Source organism: Podarcis filfolensis (genome assembly GCF_964270895.1).
Source record: "Podarcis filfolensis genome assembly, chromosome: 9".
In the NCBI taxonomy this organism is placed as follows: Eukaryota; Metazoa; Chordata; class Lepidosauria; order Squamata; family Lacertidae; genus Podarcis; species Podarcis filfolensis.
In genome coordinates, this window is record NC_139610.1 from 60,087,896 (window position 1) to 60,105,848 (window position 17,953).

The 17,953-nt window shown below is 40.9% G+C and overlaps 1 protein-coding gene across 7 annotated transcripts in view; it reads right to left on the bottom strand.

Moving 5' to 3' along the window:
• GRID2 (glutamate ionotropic receptor delta type subunit 2) overlaps nucleotides 1–17,953 on the bottom strand; it is an 802,847-nt gene that overhangs the window by 272,449 nt on the left and 512,445 nt on the right. For all 7 annotated transcript variants that reach the window (XR_014538421.1, XR_014538422.1, XR_014538423.1 and 4 more), the window contains exons 6-7: nucleotides 12,981–13,154; nucleotides 6,419–6,580 (exon numbers count right to left, since the gene is read on the bottom strand). Coding sequence is in view for 4 of the 7 variants with exons in the window: in XM_083571111.1 (XP_083427237.1) it covers nucleotides 6,419–6,580; nucleotides 12,981–13,154 (336 nt within the window). In the remaining 3 variants the exon portion in view is untranslated. The remainder of the gene's footprint in view (nucleotides 1–6,418; nucleotides 6,581–12,980; nucleotides 13,155–17,953) is intronic.

A 17,953-nucleotide genomic window follows, 5' to 3' on the forward strand; every position in this document is an offset into this window, starting at 1 on the left:
CGATTCCCCTTTCCACAGGGCACATGAAAACTTGCTTTTTGTCAGTAACCTAAACAAATGTGACTGGGAAGGCCTGGGGGGGTGGGGGACACAGCCCAATGCAATACTGCAGCATCATTTTTCTTTAGCTTGTATTGTTGCTATCAGCCTTACTTTAATAATTTACATAGATTACAAATGGAAATTGATATTTTTCTAGCACTGCCATTATTTCATATTACCAGCGTGTTCGCGTATTCTTGAAGTGTCTTTACTGACTAATGGGGAAATTGTCAGAGGTTTGAGTAATGGAAAGAGTTGTTTTGCCCCCAAAAGGAAGAAATATCTTGATGGATTCCAATTTTATATATAAAAAGAATGCTGTAGCATTTATTATGGTTCCTGACAATATTTGGATTCGCATGTGTTTATTTTGGGCTCAAATTGTGACCAACATTACTTTTGCTAATTTTGCTGGGCTCATATCGAATTTAAAGACGATGTAATTTGCATTGGCCATTTCCACAAGCAGCTTTATTTATGGGAGAACAGAGCCACACAATGGGAATTTGTAATAGCTTGCAGTGATAGAAAATGTTTCCAATAATTTCTCACATGCAAGGGAGGAGAAAAGCATATATACGTGAATATGTGAAAAAAAAGCATCCCATTTAAAGTCCAAACAGGACATGGTGCACTTTTCTTCAAAAAAAGGACGATCACATTATTACAGGGATGGGTGGCAACCATACCCCAGGACTGAGTTTGGCAGTATTCAAAACAACGAGCTTCAGTACCTCTGACTGTATGAAGAAGCCAAGGCTTACAGATTACAAAACCCATTGAAACCAAGAACCCCAAATGTGGTCATCAAAATCAATGATTCCTTATATTGCATAAATCAAATTGTAGAGCTGCAATTACTGAATCATAATCAGCTAATTAGAAGGGATAATGTGGCAATGTGGTCAATGAAGTATCTCAGTATCCCAGTGTACGGTCCACACAGCGCACTGCAAGTTGGTGGCAATCTTCCATCTATTTTAATGATTCTGGATCACACCTTACTCTCTAATACAAGTTAACTGCTTGGAAAATTGTAGCTTCCTTTAACCAAGCAGCAATATTATATTAATACTGAAAATGGATGACCTCTTTATTTGCAAGCAAAGAGCCACATTTTGAGTAGCCCGATTGATGCTCTGGAAGATGGAGAGGGGAGGGGGGCAGGACACAGAACCACAACAAAGATTTAGCAGCTGGAGTCACACATTATGTGCTGTGCTTTACAAAGAGGCAAAAAGGTCATGTCTAAACTGTAAACTCTTTATCTGTCAAATGCCGAGGGAAAATTAGCCACAGCACCATTAACAAGAGCTATGTCTGAACCTCTAGAAAGCCCAATTGCTATTGTTTATGCGGTTCAGACTCTGTGGGTTTCCACAAGCTAAAAATTGAAGGAGAAGCATTAAAAACCAAAAGCCCAGAGGTAATAGTCTGAAACCAGAAAAGAAATTAGAAATTGATTATTCCCACTAAGGAGCCAAAACCAAAGCTCAGCCCAGAATCTAGCCAAGAACATGTGTGAATCGTTACTGCTGCCACCTGGAGTTTTATACACTTGGAGAGCTAACCTTAAGAGCCACTTTTATCTATCAAGCACAATTTTGCTGAAGCTTATTTCAGAAGCAAAATCCCTCCAGGTAGATCGCTCTCCCCCACACCCCGGCTCTTTGAAGTGATTCACACACACATTAGAACAATATATAATATTCTGCAAATTTCATATCTAATATTGTCAGTTGGGGGAATTATTTGGATTATGCTGCCCTTATGAAAAAATCAATTTATTTCTCATCCTAATTGAATTCTGCTTGATGTAACCTGCATTCTGGGCACAGAAAAAGAGAAGTATAAAAGTGTGTGGCTATTATTTTGCTTCTCTGGGATTAGCGAATACAATGGCTTAAAAGAAGTCTGAAATCCTTCAATAGACAGATGGTCTGCCAAGAGTGACTGGAGGAGCCAAAGAATGGGAGAGCCTTGCCAGATATTAAGGGTGGGGAAAGCATCTGTGCTTTTAATATTTGTGTGGTGAGACCTAGTTAGCCTTCCAGAACTTCAAAACTGTTCATCACCTGAGCACTTTTTCCTGTGGAAAGGCAAGTGGGGAAATTTGTCTTAGGAGAGGAATAAGAGATTCTCTTTATAAAGAATAGGCATCCTGGGGCATGGGGAAGAAGGTGGTAATTGAAGTGTTCTGGTTCAAAGTAGAGATAGATCAGTCCATTTCTGGTCCATGTCACTCACGTTCATTCATTCATAAGTCTGTTCTATCCCCTCTTCACATTAATTTAATTTTAAAAAATCTGCATGAAAACCTACATTTAAATAAGTGTGTGTGTTTGTGTTGTTGTTGTTTAGTCGTTTAGTCGTGTCTGACTCTTCGTGACCCCATGGACCAGAGCACGCCAGGCACTCCTGTCTTCCACTGCCTCCCGCAGTTTGGTCAAACTCATGCTGGTAGCTTTGAAAACACTGTCCAACCAGCTCGTCCTCTGTCGTCCCCTTCTCCTTGTGCCCTCAATCTTTCCCAACATCAGGGTCTTTTCCAGGGAGTCTTCTCTTCTCATGAGGTGGCCAAAGTCTTGGAGCCTCAGCTTCACAATCTGTCCTTTCAGTGAGCACTCAGGGCTGATTTCCTTAAGAATGGATAGGTTTGATCTTCTTGCAGTCCATGGGACTCTCAAGAGTCTCCTCCAGCACCATAATTCAAAAGCATCAATTCTTTGGCAATCAGCCTTCTTTATGGTCCAGCTCCCACTTCCATACATCACTTCTGGGAAAACCATAGCTTTAATTATACGGACCTTTGTTGGCAAGGTGATGTCTCTGCTTTTTAAGATGTGTGTGTATTTGAATGCATATATTTGAATGCATTTCTAAATGTACTTCTCTCAAAAGACACACTTCAAAAACATTTATCTAAAAATATGCATATTTTAAATACATTTTAATAGTTTTTGTTTGAGCCAAGTACATTGCAAAATTCAGAGACGTGTGAAGTCCAAAAGAAAGCTATGTACAGATTACACTAAGAGACGCAAAGCAGGTCAGTTCATATTGAAATCCACAAAGAACAAAAGCAACAAGAGCCTGCTCTTCCAAATGCACTTGCTTAGGGGCTACCATCATAGATATCCTAAGGCATTTTGGTGTTTGGGACAGACAATCCAAATAGAAACCTCAGGTTTGTTAAAGGACAGTCAGTGCAGCAAGGGGGTTGGAGGGAGAAACAGGATTCAACTCCCCACTTAGTCAGGAAGCTCACTTGGTGACCTTGGGCCACTCAGTCTCTCAAGCCTGACCGACCTCACAGGAATTGTTGTGATGGTAAAACAGAGATGGGGGGGAATGTACACCCCTTTGAGCTTCTTGAAGGGAAGGTGGGATATAAATGTAATATTAAACAAAGATAAAACATAATTATAGACAAAATAATTGACGCTTTGTAGTTGTAACGGCACCTCAAAATTTGCCAACTGAGGACAGGTAGGCTCTACCTGCTACTACCCAATGAGAATCAGCCCACAAATCATAATATGATCAAGGGAAAGGAGTATGAAATAACTATATGCATTGTTGACTTCTCATGGTATTTATAATTATATGTGTTTTTTTAATTGTCAGTGTAGACCAGGCACCCCCAACCTTCAGCCCTCCAGATGTTTTGGACTACGATTCCCATCACCCCTGACCACTGGTCCTGTTAGCTAGGGATCATGGGAGTTGTAGGCCAAAACATCTGGAGGGCCGCAGGTTGGGGGTGCCTGGTGTCAACCATAGAAAAAGTTTCATACTGTGAGAACAATCAAGTGCAAGTCTGAGATGAGTCAAATAATATCTCTGTAGTTTTGTCAGGTATATACTGCAGCTCATACTTGTAATCCCATATTATAAAATTGTGATTCTGTGGCTGGTTTCTAGATCCTGCCCTTAAAAAAACAACACACATTTTAAATATGTCTGAAGGGAAATGAAAACACTGTAAATCTGTAAGTTCTGAAATCTCCATACCTTTTGAATTGTTCTGAAGAGATTTCACTACATCCTTCAGATACAAAAAGGTGTTGTTGTTTTCATTTTGTCTGGCCCTTATTTGGTGCTGCTTTCACATTGTATCTGGCTAGCTATTTCTCTTTGCGTGGCAAGGGAGAATTGCCTCAGACAAATTAATCATTACTCTGAGTGACTGCTGCAAGGTGAAAGGAGGAGTTTGTTTGTTTGTTTGTTTTATTAATTATCCTCTTTTAAAATGGCAGAACATAGCAGGAGACAAACTGGAAATGTTAGCCAGGCTGACAGGGCAAAGGATTTCATAAACTCTGGAGTGCAAAATTATCATGCGTGCAAGTGGGTTGATGTTGCACTGACAGAAAGAAAGAAAGAAAGAAAGAAAGAAAGAAAGAAAGAAAGAAAGAAAGAAAGCATTTAAAACAGACAGAATGTAGCCCAGGGGTCAGCAAGGTTTACCTCGCCTGGGCCGGTTCACTCCAGCAGAGATGCCTCTGTAGGCCGGATTGTGTGCGAACATGAGTGTGTGCGCCCACAATTTCCGGCGTCTGCATCTGCGGAGATGAGATTTCCGGCACAACAGAAGCGAGTCCCCATGCCGTGCTGTGCCAGTTTAGTGTAGCACGCGGGGACTCGCTGAGCAGGTGGCTCGGTTCGGGGGTGGCTCGGGGGCCGGTTAGTTGACCCCCATGGTTATTCCTGATGTAGCCAATAGCTAACTCCTCTTACTCCCAGGCTTTTAGATGTATCCACACAAGTGTCAGGCATGGGCTGGATGAGGAAGGGTGGTGGGTGCCGCTTGCCCAAGATACCCCAGGGAGGACACAGAAGATGATGTCTTAGACCCTGGATCATGGTGGTGGGACACTGAAGAGCAACCAGGGGGAAGGGACGAGCTGGGAGGTGCTAGAAGCAGGAAATATGAGTGATCAAGGGGGGTGAGAAGAAGGAGGGCCTTCCAGGACAGAGTTAGAGGCTGAGAGTCACAGTGTGAGCACAGACTCAGACAGAGAGGAGTCAGAGGTTGTCCTTACTACCAAGCAGCAGGATATTCCCAGTCCTGCTGGCTCCTTCCACTCTGACACCCGGCTTCAAAAGAGTCCTGCTGAGACTTTCCCTCTCAACTCATTCCTTTCTTAGACAAGCTCTCTCAGACTGTCTCCCCCTGCCTAGTGTTACCAAAGAGCACAGACTTGGTGTCAATTTAAGGGTGTCCCATGCTAAGGATAGCCAGGGTGGTGCCCTCCAGTTGTTGCTGGACAAAACCTGGTCAGCTCCTGCCAACATGGCCAATGGTCAGGGATGACAGGAGTTGTAATTCAACAACATGTGGAGGGCACCACAATGGCAACCACTGCTCCAGCATCCTTAAGGCACACCTAAAGCACATGGCTCTTGGGAACTGTAGTTTACTAAGAATGCTGTGAATTATAGGTCTGTGAGGGGGTGAACTAAAGGTCCCAGGATTCTCTGGGGGAAACCATGTGCTTTAAAGGTGTGGTATGGATGTGACAGGAGAAAGTTTCTTCACCATAAAAGTAGAAAGAGTTCAAAACACATTTCTAAGCATCTGAAGCAGCTCCTGTATACAGTTGTATGAACAATTATTAAGTGGTTCTGATTAGGATGGGTATCTGTCTAGAAAAAAGGCGAGTGATCCGCCCACCATTTCAGTGCTTGTTTACTGGTGGAGGTGGGATTAGTGAAAGTCAAATTGATTAACCTGGAATAAAACACTGTTATCTTGCATGTCATAATGACTTGTTGGTTCCTGCCTCTCAAAAAATAACACGAGCATTTCTGTGCTTTAAAATCTCTGCAGGCCTAACATGTCCACAACCATATGGCTGATGTGGACAACCAGCTGCTTCTGCTATTCATGTAGTACTAAACGCCCCACAGGCAAATACTTTCCCCAGGATATAGGTCTTGGAACACCCATTCACAAGAAGGGCCAGCACTTGATGGAAATCAAGTTTCCACATAATCTCTGTAAGCGCTTAGTGAAAATCATGGTCTTGAGAATCCACAAAAGAATCAAAGCTCTTGAGGGAGAAGGAGGGCTTGGACAGATCCTTGATGTGACACACTAATATTCCAAATTCAGATTACAGAGTGCTGCAAAATGTAGGGAAGAGCAACAAACAGAATGTGGTTTTTTTTAAAATAAATCAACAATTTAGGAAACAAAATGAACCCACTAGAAGCCCAGAAGCGGATGTGTCAAGAGTTATGAATTAAGCTTTCCATGTCTGTATGAACAAAGCTGTGGGAGGGGGAAGAAGACACAGTTTACCAAAATGTGATAGCAACAAATAGGAAAAACAATTTTTTTTAAGGCAAAGAAGGGCAGGATCTGAAGTACCTTCTTGATGGTATCCAACATGGATCTCCCTCCTTGCCATGGTTTTGAGTTCTTCCTAATGCACGTCAAGCTAGCCATGCTATGCCACTTCCGATCCTCCAGCTTCTTATGGAAAGCGTTCGCCAGCAAAAGCACAGTATCATATATGTAGAGGTTGGTAATCTGTCAAAGAGATTTATTATTATTATTAACAAATGAATTGTGAGCAGCTAGCACACACATGCAGGCAGAATTCATCTGTGGCTTGTCCCAGCTGTCACCACTCAGGCAGTCAGTAGCTTAAACGCAGCCTCACAGCTTGGAAATTGGCTGAGTCTAGGAGGCTGCATATGAGTTAATTCAGCTTGCATTTTTCAGCATAAACATGTTCCAATGCACTGTTGGAAATCCTCTAGTTTAATGCTGTGCCAGAATCTGTCTCCTGATTTCTCTTAAGTGTTCTTCCCTTGTGAAAGAGGTCTCAGTTGTTGTTCTTCTTCATACCCATGGTACTTTAGAATTTCTGAGGGGGTTGAGTTTTGAGCTGCTGTTATTAGGTGGTTGAGAGTGGTGTGTTTTTCCTTACAGTAAACATTTTTCCAGCATTCTGCAGTCTCCTCCATTGCCTGTACTTCCTAATCTGGAAAAGTCTCATTGGAAGAGTCTTCCCCTGGGCTTTAATTGAAGGGTGGGCACCTGGGAAGGCTGCAGAGAACAAATGAAAGAACAGACACAAGTGCTCTTGGGCCTCCTCAAAAGTGAGGTAAGCACAGCAAAAGCCAGATTCACCCATGTGAATCTCACCAAAATATTCTCTCTCCTATGATAATTTTCAAATGCAATTTCTTTTCTCATTAAATGATGGAGGGTGGTCAGGAAAAAAAATGTGGGAGAAAATTTTGGCACAACACCACTCTTTATTTCGTATTCTCTTATTCCTGGGTGCTGTAGTTGGTTAAGGATGCTGAGAGTTGTTAGGATAATGCTGTTCCCCTCACAAAAACACAATTCCCAGAGTTCCATGGGAAGAGGGATTGATCATTAAACCATTCTGCAAATTGTAGCTCTGTGAGGGGAATAGGGTTCTCCCTTAACCGACTAGCGCCTCCAGGATTCTTCGAGGGAAGTCATGACTGTTTAAAGTAGTGTGATGCTACATTAAATATGTAGTGCAAATGGTGTCTAAGTCATATCTATGTAAGTACTTAAGAGTGTTAGACTTGGACCAGAGAGCCCAGGGTTCAAATCCTTACTCACCCCTGAAGCTCATTTGCTGATCTTGGGACAGTCATTATTTGTCAGCTTAAAATACCTCACAGGGTTGCAATGAGGATAAAATGGAGGGGGATAATTATCTATTGCGTCTTAAGCTCCTTTGAAGAAAGGTAGGCTATAAATATAGTAAGTTAAAAAAATTAAAACTAGTAAATAAAATAATTCATGAATTCTACCAGTTCATCTGCCAGGGTACAGGCCTGAGGACTGGCTCTTTGTGATAGGGATTCACACAAGTAAGATCAAGTCCATAATGCAGCTGCCTCTCAGTTGCCAATTGTCTATCTTTACCCTCACTTTAATGGCCACTTTGTAATACTATTATTTAAACATGGAAAAATTAACACTCCTTTAGTTAAAGCAATAATTTAATTAATTTTAAAGCTGACAATTTAATTCATTTGAATTTTTTCCTCTTTCAACATATGCTCCTCTCACCTGTCGCTGGGAAGGTCATAAATATGGCCTGAGCAATTGAAATACCTGCTTTGTTATGAATTAGCTTTGGCATCTGTCTTTGGAAGGCTTGGCAATAAATCCCTTAAATCAGGGCTTGAAAAAACGTTTAAAACTTCCAGGAAGCAAAGACAATAAGGCTCTAATTGACACATAAAGGCAATAAGACTGCGCTTGGCATATAAATGACATCAGCTTCCATCACCATCATTTCCAAACAAATTGACTTTTCCCCCCTTTTCCTTTTAAATGTAGTGTCTTAACTTTGTATAGGAGGAATACTGAAACACCATCACAGTTTGTATTGATGTATAAACTTGTTAATCTAGAAGCAATTTTGCAGTGCATCTATCAACTGTTAATAGGACTCTAGAGAACAGTGATCAGCAGACATTAAACAGATATTTTAAGCCTTTACCAATAGTTCAGGTGAGTACTTATGGCATTTTCAGTCACCAATAATTCATATCCAAGTTAATTTCTGCATCTCCAAACTCTTTTCCTGTGACCTCAGAAGAACGCTCTGTTAATCACGGTAACCCCAGAACACGCTATATGGTGATTATTGAAAGATTGCTTCATATATTTATTGCTCTCACACTTAATCAAAACAGGTTTCTTAATGCCTGTATAATTCACTGAAGGCACTGATTTAATGCACATTTCTCAGAAGTCGTAGTGTTCTGCTGAGGGGGAATGAGGGCATGACCAATAATGACCTTGCTAAGAACCAAAACTATAAAGTTTTTAATATTTGATTTTTGGGGAAATTCAGAAGGAAGGAGAAGCATGTATATGGTCAATCTTAGGGTGCTCACGAAGCATAATCTGGAGGAGGGGGGAATGGCACAGAGAGCAGCAAATAATGGAAGGAAGTAGATGTGGTATGAAGTACAGGTACAGTTTTACTGTACTTACTTATGATTTGAAAAATACTGTTCCAGCCTGACTGCAGGCCAGAGGCACCCTGGGCAAGGACTGGAAAAACCACGTGGAACAGAAAATGACTGGTGACAGGCAGTAAGGTAGCACACTAGGAATATGGAGAGCCAGTTCCAAGCAGCCTAAATAATAGTGCACATTTGTAGTCCGTGTAGTTATGACCACTTGGTTTCTTGAAATCAAATGCTTTACCATGATGTTTTAAAAATCATACTCAAACATGCAAGAGTTCACAAAGGAAAGCAGAAATTAAAATGAACTCACAAGTTTAACTGAGTTTATATCACAATCAGGACCTGCAAATTGATAGCTTAGGGTATGCAATGTTCTTCTGGCACATGAGAAGTGGAGGTAGGGGCAGACATTGGTAATATGCTGCCCTGTGTGAGGCCATTTCATGCCCTCCTCCCAGCCCTCATTGCACCATTTTAAGCCGTGCTTTGAGAAGGAGGTGCAAGGCCCTGGTAGGGTTCTAGATTTCCCCAATCTCCTTCGCAAGGCCTGGTAAGCACTTGCCCAGCTTTGGGAAGGAGGAAGGAGGGCTCTAGGACCCCATCAGAGCGCTTATACCTCCTTCCCAAAGCCAGAAGATGCCCTCCTCAGCTGCACACCTGGTGTAACGACACCACTTGCACTGCCCTAAATCCACCTCTGGTGGAGAGACTTCCATTGCTGCTATAACCCACATAGGAGGTGCATGCCTCACCCCAGGGTCTGTCTGGTTAGTGTGCAGCAGGAAAGCAATAAGGACAGTCTACCTCATGGCCTTGCTGGTTCTTAAAACTGACTGGACGATCAGAGTAAAATTGCTTTACTCAAATGTTTACACTGTGCAATCACCTTCCCATGTCTGGTCTGAAAGTATCAGTTCATGGCAGTCTTCTCTATACTGGTGCTCCCCCAGATGTTGCTCTGCAACTCCCATCATTGCTGATCATTGTACACAGTGTCTGGGATTTATTTGTTGTATTTATTCAACGAAATGTAAATACCACTTGATTGTGGTAAAACATTTAAGTGATTGACAGGAGTTATAGTCCAACAGCATCTGGAGGGCAGCAGGTTGGGGAAGGCTGATCTAGAATAACATGGGAAGAACATTTATCAGAAATACCTGCTATCTTGTCAGAGTCCTTTACCTCAAAAGGCAGGGGATTTGAATTATAGAATGGGAATCAATGGTTAGCTCATTTGAAAAGAGAATTAAGAGTCTCAAGTGAGATTTACAGGCCTTCTACAGTGCTACATCGGGTTAAGAACTTAATTCATTCTGGAGGTCCGTTCTTAACCTGAAACTGTTCTTAACCTGAGGTACCACTTTAGTTAACGGAGCCTCCCGCTGCCATCACCGTGCAATTTCTGTTCTCATCTTGAAGCAAAGTTCTTAACCTGAGGTACTATTTCTGGGTTAGCGGAGTCTTTAACCTGAAGTATCTGTAACCCGAGGTACCACTGTGGTATGTTTCACCTTTAATTGCTGGTTGTTAGCTGTGTGTGGTGTGATATGGCAATGATGTGGCTTGATTTGGAATTGCAAGGCTGAGAAGAGCACCTCTCCCTAAATTTTATTAAAGTTGAAATCAAGGCTAGCCAGAAGGTCCAGACTTCATAAAAGGTTAGCAATAGATAGATCACAGATTAAGAATTGAACATTTACGTACAGTGGAACCTCAGGTTACATACTGTCCTCCTTATGAACGCTTCAGGTAATGAGCTCTGCTAACCTGGAAGTAGACGCTCCTGATAGTGAACTTTGCCCCGGGATGTGAGCAGAAGTCACGTGCCGGCGGCGTGGCGGCAGTGGGAGGCCCCATTAGCGAAAGCACGCCTCAGGTTAAGAACGGTTTCGGGTTAAGAACGGACCTCCGGAATGAATTAAGTTCTTAACCCAAGGTACCACCGTACTCAGTTTTGCACAGATACCTACCCTGAAGAAGCCATTTGGAAATGGTGAGCTTCAAAGCTTTCAAAATAAATGCTGTGATAAGCTTTGCATGATTCAGAGGAAGAAGCTTATATATGCCAGCATTTTTAAGAAAAATGATAGGAAGATTTCCCCCCTCCTGCAATTCTTGTATAGGGATAAAAGGGGCCTGGTGTAACCCATCAAATTAGAGGACACAACTACACACTCCATGCTGTGTTCTCACAGCTATGCTGGTGCCAACAGTCTCAAATCTTGATTACATGGAGCTCCCGACTCCTATTGACTGAAAGTGCAGCAAATGACCAATCGAAAGCCACCAAAGAAATATTCTCTGTAACAAATGTCAAAAGGGACGTAGAGCAGTTGGGCAAAGAAATGTGATGGGGTTGTGTCAAATATGAACTGAACACTGATGAAATGAAAGCTAGCCCTGCAGATCTGGCAAAGAGGATAATCAAAAACAGGATTAAAGAGATTAACATGCAGGCAGACATGGATTAGTTTCCTAATACATATTTTTCTTCATGGCATAGTCATAAAAAAATCTAACCAAATTTTTGAGACATTTAACTGATTTAATATCCTCTGCTTTTCAGGAGGCTCTTCCAATCCCTTTGATTTCAAGCAATGAAACTGGTGAAAAATATGCATGGGAAATATGCTAAAATGCTTGTCAGGAATATGCTGTGAATTTGGGGCCTTCAGTCACAAGTTCTTATCCATTACATACTGTATTGTTGGTTATATTCAGCTCCCAGGGACAGACTTAGCTTGTACCTATTGGCAGAACTTGCCATCTTTAATAATTTTTATCTTATTTGTTTTCTGATTCTGGGTGAAATGATGTACCCAATGCAAGGGTAGTCATATGACACTCTCTAGAAGTTGTGGGCTACAATTCCTATCAGTCGCAGTTGGCATGGTCAATGACAGATTGATGGGGATTGTAGTCTATAGCTTCTAGAGGTTACCATGTTGTAGAGGTGACCTAACATACAAGGCTGTCATATATGTGTGTCTGAAATCCCAAAAAAATAAGGCAAGTGATTGACAGGTGGTGGCCCCAGCCTCCTGTCAAAGTAGGCCTGTAAAGCTATATCCTGTTCCCTACCCTAATATATAGGAACAATAGGTGTCATAACTTCAAGATCACCTGACTCAACAGCATTCAATTTTATTTTCCTGCTTAAATTATTTAATTATTTATTTTAGATATTTATGTTCTGGTTTTTAAAAGCAATTCTTCAAAATAACTTATGGTCTGATAACCACGAGAACAGGGCATTAAAACAGTTGCAAAACAAAATATAAGCAGGATTAATAACAGAGCAACAACTAAAAAAGACCATTTTTTAAACAATGGCGTAAGTGACGAGGGGAATCAGTTGATTCAGACTTGATCCTTATTGATTAGATTTTTTTTTAACCCCTCTGTGATTGCCTGTGGTCATGATCAAGTATATATTCATTCACTCAATGACAGCTATAGTCCATTCCCTCATCTGCAAGCCGAGACGGTGAGAAAATTCAAATGGAAAAGCCCAACATTAGAACTATGCTTAAAAAGTCTGGCTTGAGGTAAGATCTTTGTAATCAATGAAGAGATGAGCAGTTCATTTAAAAAGTGGTGATCTTCAGAAACAGAATGTGCAGGTCTATTTGTATCATGGACCACAAGTGTGCTCTCTTTCTCTCTCTCTGTGTGTGTGTATGTGTCCTATACAAGCCTAAAAGAATACAAGCCTAAAATTCAATTAAAAAACCTTTAGGGGCTTGGGGGCACATTTGGAAATCTGAGAAATAATATCAAACACAGAAGAAATACTGTTGATGCTCAGAGCTTCCTCTAAAAAAATGCACAAACCCTCAATCACTAATATGTAGACAAACACCACCAGCAAAGGGAAAAAGCCAACACTTTTTTTTTTAATGGGATGGTCAAAAGAGCTTGCTGGGCACCAAACTTATAAGATTTGAGAGTACCTCCATATTTTGGGAGAAAGGGTCTTTAGGATCACACAGTGATGAAGATATTCGGTGATTCCCACGAAAGCAACGCTGGCTGATGTTATGTGGCACAGGAAAGCTCTGACGAATAATCGTTAACCTCCCGATGGACTTCCTCACCAGCTCCTGCACGTCTGCATCATTGATCTCCTGCAAGATAGAACACAGAAAATACAGCCAAAATGTAAGGCATCACAACTTTATAAAATGTGTGTGTGTTTATGTGTGTGTAATTTCATTTTATTTTATTTCTTACATTTAAATACTACCTTATTGTCCAAGGAGCTCAAAGTGGCATGCATGGTTCTCTCTCTCTCCATTTTACCATCACAAAAAACTGTGTGAAGTAGGCTGGGTTGAGAGATAGTGACTAGCCTTAAGGAACCAACTGAGCTTCATGGTTGAGTGGGGGTGTGAAGTCTGGTCTCCCAAGCCTTAGTCCAAAACCCTAATCATTACACCGCAGTGAAAATAAGGATTGTAATAATCAGTGCTTTTTTCCTGGGGGTGCGCATACCTCTAAACATTTTGTGAATCTTTGTACTTTTGTCCATTTACTGTATTTATTTTCCCCAATTTGAACTATAAAATGGTGATTTTCTTGAGTCAAAATGAGAGTATGTACCCCTAAACATTTTTAAGGGGAAAAAAAAGCACTGGTAATAATTAATATTGTTGTTGTTATTATTGTCGTAGCACTTGTTCATTATTTATTAGTTCTTCATACAACTGCCCTGGCATTAATTTATGCAAACATCGAGTTCATGGTACATTCTGAAAAGCCACATAAACTTAAGTGATGCTATATGTTATACATATGACTACGTTTAAAATTTCCAGAACAACTAGGTCAGGTGCATTGCTATTTCTATTTTATTTCTTTAATGGTTCAACAAATAAAATGCTGAGAGCCATGAATTTTAAACATCAATCTTCTTGACTACACTAAACCTATTATATTCTTCTTCATAGCCTGTCATAGATTTTTGAAGCCATCTGTTATTTATGTTCTTTATGAAATATAGATTTTTCTGCAAACAAAATAACACCTGGCATCAGCTGTGTCCAGTGTAATATCCTGCATTTCTGGTCGATTAATCCTTAATGTACCATAGATAATGGCTTCTCTCAGCTTACGAAGCCATCTTATCATGTAGTCTGTATTATTTCACTAGTTACAAGAGAGAAGAAAAGTTGCTATCTGCTGCAAAATGCAAACAATTCTTTAAAAAACTTGCAATACAATTAGAGATAGAAGTTTTAAAGAACCTTAATAACACCATTGGTTTAAAAGACTTTTTTTAAAAATTCAACTGAAGGGAAGTTGGTTAAGCTCACTGCAAATCAATCATTATTGTGTTGTTTTGTTACACATCTCAGGATGATCCAGAAATGCTCACACACTAAGAAGTATGCACCTGAGTAGCTCTGCATGTGAAGGTGCAGAAAAGAGACACAGAGATAAATGGCAGGTAGCCTTTGGCACCTGTGTTAAGAAGCAGATAACCATCTCGCTATGAGTGCAAAAACAAATATCCCCAAGAGTGCTGAGATCAGAGATGGATAACAGCCTTCCCGAGTCATCTGCATCATCCTAGTTTGCACATGTTCAAAACCTTGTGCATGCAGATAAGCAGTGGATCCATTCTCCTCCCTCTTTACATTGTATTCCTTCCTTTCCACTCCTCCAACCCTCCCCTAGTTCCACAGATCAAAGCAATTGAGTGGGCATATACAGCGGTACCTCGGGTTAAGAACTTAATTCGTTCTGGAGGTCCGTTCTTAACCTGAAACTCTTCTTAACCTGAGGCACCACTTTAGCTAATGAGGCCTCCTGCTGCCGCCATGTCACCGCCGTGCGATTTCTGTTCTCATCCTGAAGCAAAGTTCTTAACCTGAGGTACTATTTCTGGGTTAGTGGAGTCTGTAACCCGAGGTACCACTGTATGGAGTAAAGTGATCATGCAAACCATCTGATCCCACGCTGTTAAGGGATTTCTATAGTAACACCTTGAACTTGGCCTGGTAGCCAATAGGCAACCAGTGCTGGTCTCTGAGCAGAAGAGTTACATGCTGATGGAGTCTCACACCTCTCAGCAATCATGGTACAGCATTCTGCACTAACAGCAGCTTCTGGATCAAGTGCAAGTATCATATACTTGAAAAACAAGGGAGCCCAACATAAAGCACATTGCAGTAATTCCAATCCAGAAGTTACAAATGCAAGAACTACTGTGGCCAAGCTTTCCCAGTCCAGAAATGGTCGGGTCTGGGACAGCTGTCCTGCGTGCACAAAAGCCCCATGATATGCAGTACAATATGATTGAACTAGGATGCTTGCCTTTGCAGTAACTGAGAAGCTGTCATTCTGCAAAACTTCATATTCACATGACTATGCTCCACTGCCAAGTTCTATTTTCTATGAATTTCTGACTTTTAGCTGTGCAAACATTTATCATGTCTCTCCCCAAAAGCACAGAGCATTGTTTCTTCAGTATTCAGCACTTTTGTGCATTTTAATTAGAATTCACAGTTTTTTATTTTCTTCCTTTGCTTTCTGGCAGTTGCTGGCCCTAAGACACATCGTACATTTTACGAACTATCTTGAGACTAAAATTCAGTGAAAAGAAGGCTTAAGGTGGTATTGGCAATATATGCATTACCACTGTAGTGAGGCATTATAAGCCCAGCACAGAACAGATTCACAACTGTGCTGTTGTAGAGCATAAATTATGTTGAATGGTTTTTGTTTTATTTACACCTTTAATTAATTTTTAAAGCAACCTTTTCTGATTTGTCCATGGTTTTCTTTAAGGATTCATGAGAAGTGAAGAAACAATTGTTACTATATACAAGAAAATAAGCCAATAAATCTCTTAGGTTGCTTTCTACATACACAGCTGCCCTAAGACAAGAGCTCCACTGAAAATACTAACAATTTTCCCAAACATTTTTTTTTCCATTCTGAAAAAAGGTCACTTGGGGACGGGTACTACTTATGAAAAGGTTCTACTGAGTTGCTCGCTCTCAGTTATGTCATTGTTTAATCAAATATGATTGGTTCTGTGACCTCATTCTGCTCACTGTGTGACTGTGATTGGGTGGGATCACTTCTGAGCTTTGATCCAGAGAGATGTAAGAAGAACAAGCTGGGTTGTGGTGGAGATGATTGACAATCAGGACTGAGAAAACATCTTAAGAATATAAGAAGAGCCCTGATGGATTAAACCAAAGGTTTAATCAGCCCAGCATTCTGTTCTCATGGTTGACAACTCATGGTTCAGATCCCATTACTGTACATGTGAAACCAGTGGGGTTTATTCCAGTATATGCATTATTCTACACATTACTTGGCTGGACAACAGCATGCAAAATTCAGAGAAATGCAAGTTTTGAAGAGTGGTTTGTGTTTCAGTTTGGATTTTGTTGTGGAAAGTGAGTTAGTAAGTATACCTTTAGATGTGAATTTCTCCTCCAGCCTTAGAGTTAAGATACATTTGTATGCAGATCTGGCCCCAATGCTGATATTTGACCCCTGACAGCTTTTCACTTGGGTAATGTAGCCTTCAGGTGAAAATGATTCCACATCCCTGTGATCGATGATCAATCTTTCCCAGTCCTGGAGGTCTACTCACCAGTACAATCAAACTGTCTTGGGGCAACTAATCTTTGGAGAAAAGGAACGCTGAAGAGGTGGAACTAAATCATTTCTCCATATTTCTGTTACTCAAGAGCTCGTCTAACACTTAAAATACTATTAATAATAAAAACACATTTTGAGATCCAGTAAGCAGGGCAAAAAAACTATTCTCTATTCCATTGATCTGGATTAGAAAGTGAAAGATTGCTTGCTAAGAAACAGAGCAATTGCATACACAAAGACTTTAATACAAAAGAAACATTTTTAAAGAAATAAATAAAAAATCACTGCTGCACCTTATTTTCCAGTATACTGCAGTTCTGAGCACTGATACACTGCATTACTTAAAATAGCAGGTCAAGTAAAGATTTCCCACATATTCTTACATCTCAAAGTGAGCAAACAAAACCGCTGAAGTTCATAGTATATAGAGCAAGAGTGGGCAATGTGTGGTATCAAATGCTTTTTTGTGGTTTAAAAGCTCTCATTAAAATTGCTGCTTCAGAGTTTGTAACAAGACCTGACAAGTCACAAAAGTGTGTGGAAATCTTAGTTTTACTTTTTAAAAAAGAGTCTCTTGCGATGTGAAATGTGTGATGGGCAAGATTCAGCCCCAAGGGTCCCTACTGTGCTCTCTGAAGTTTTATTGAAACTCACAAGTCTTATATTTTTGGCCTCTGCACCTTGCAGAGATAAAACTCAATAGGTGATGTTTGAAAACAAATTTTACGCAGGAACCCCAAGGTTGGTGGGTGGAAACGGGAAAGAGACAGAGGAAAGAATGAAGGGAGCAGCCAATAAAAATTATATTGAAAAAAAAAAAGAATGAAGGGAGCAGCCTTCTACTGAGTCAGACCATTGGTCCGTCTAGCTCAGAATGGTCTACACTCAGTGGCAGTGACTTCCAGGGTTTCAGACAGGGGTCTCTTCCAGACCTACCTGGAGATTTCTGCGATTGAACCTGGAAACTTCTGCATGCAGAGCAGATGCTCCACCCCTGAGCTACAGCCCTTTTGCACAAAGGACCCAAAGTTAATCTGGGCAGAGTGAGAAGTAAGGCCATCTTTTCTGAGTTCCCTGCTTTAAAATTTCCCTCTTATTTGGGAACAGATAAACTGGTTTGGTTGCTTGATCTTTTGAATCCATGACTACCCCTGGTCTGCCAACTGCAGGAGATTTTTGATGCTTTGACCATTAGAGGCTAGATGGAAAAAGATACTGGCAGATGGGGGCATCACTGACAACATAAAAAAATGGACCTGGTTGCCTGCTTCTCAGCTGGTAAAGAAACCAGTGTTGTCAGCTGTTC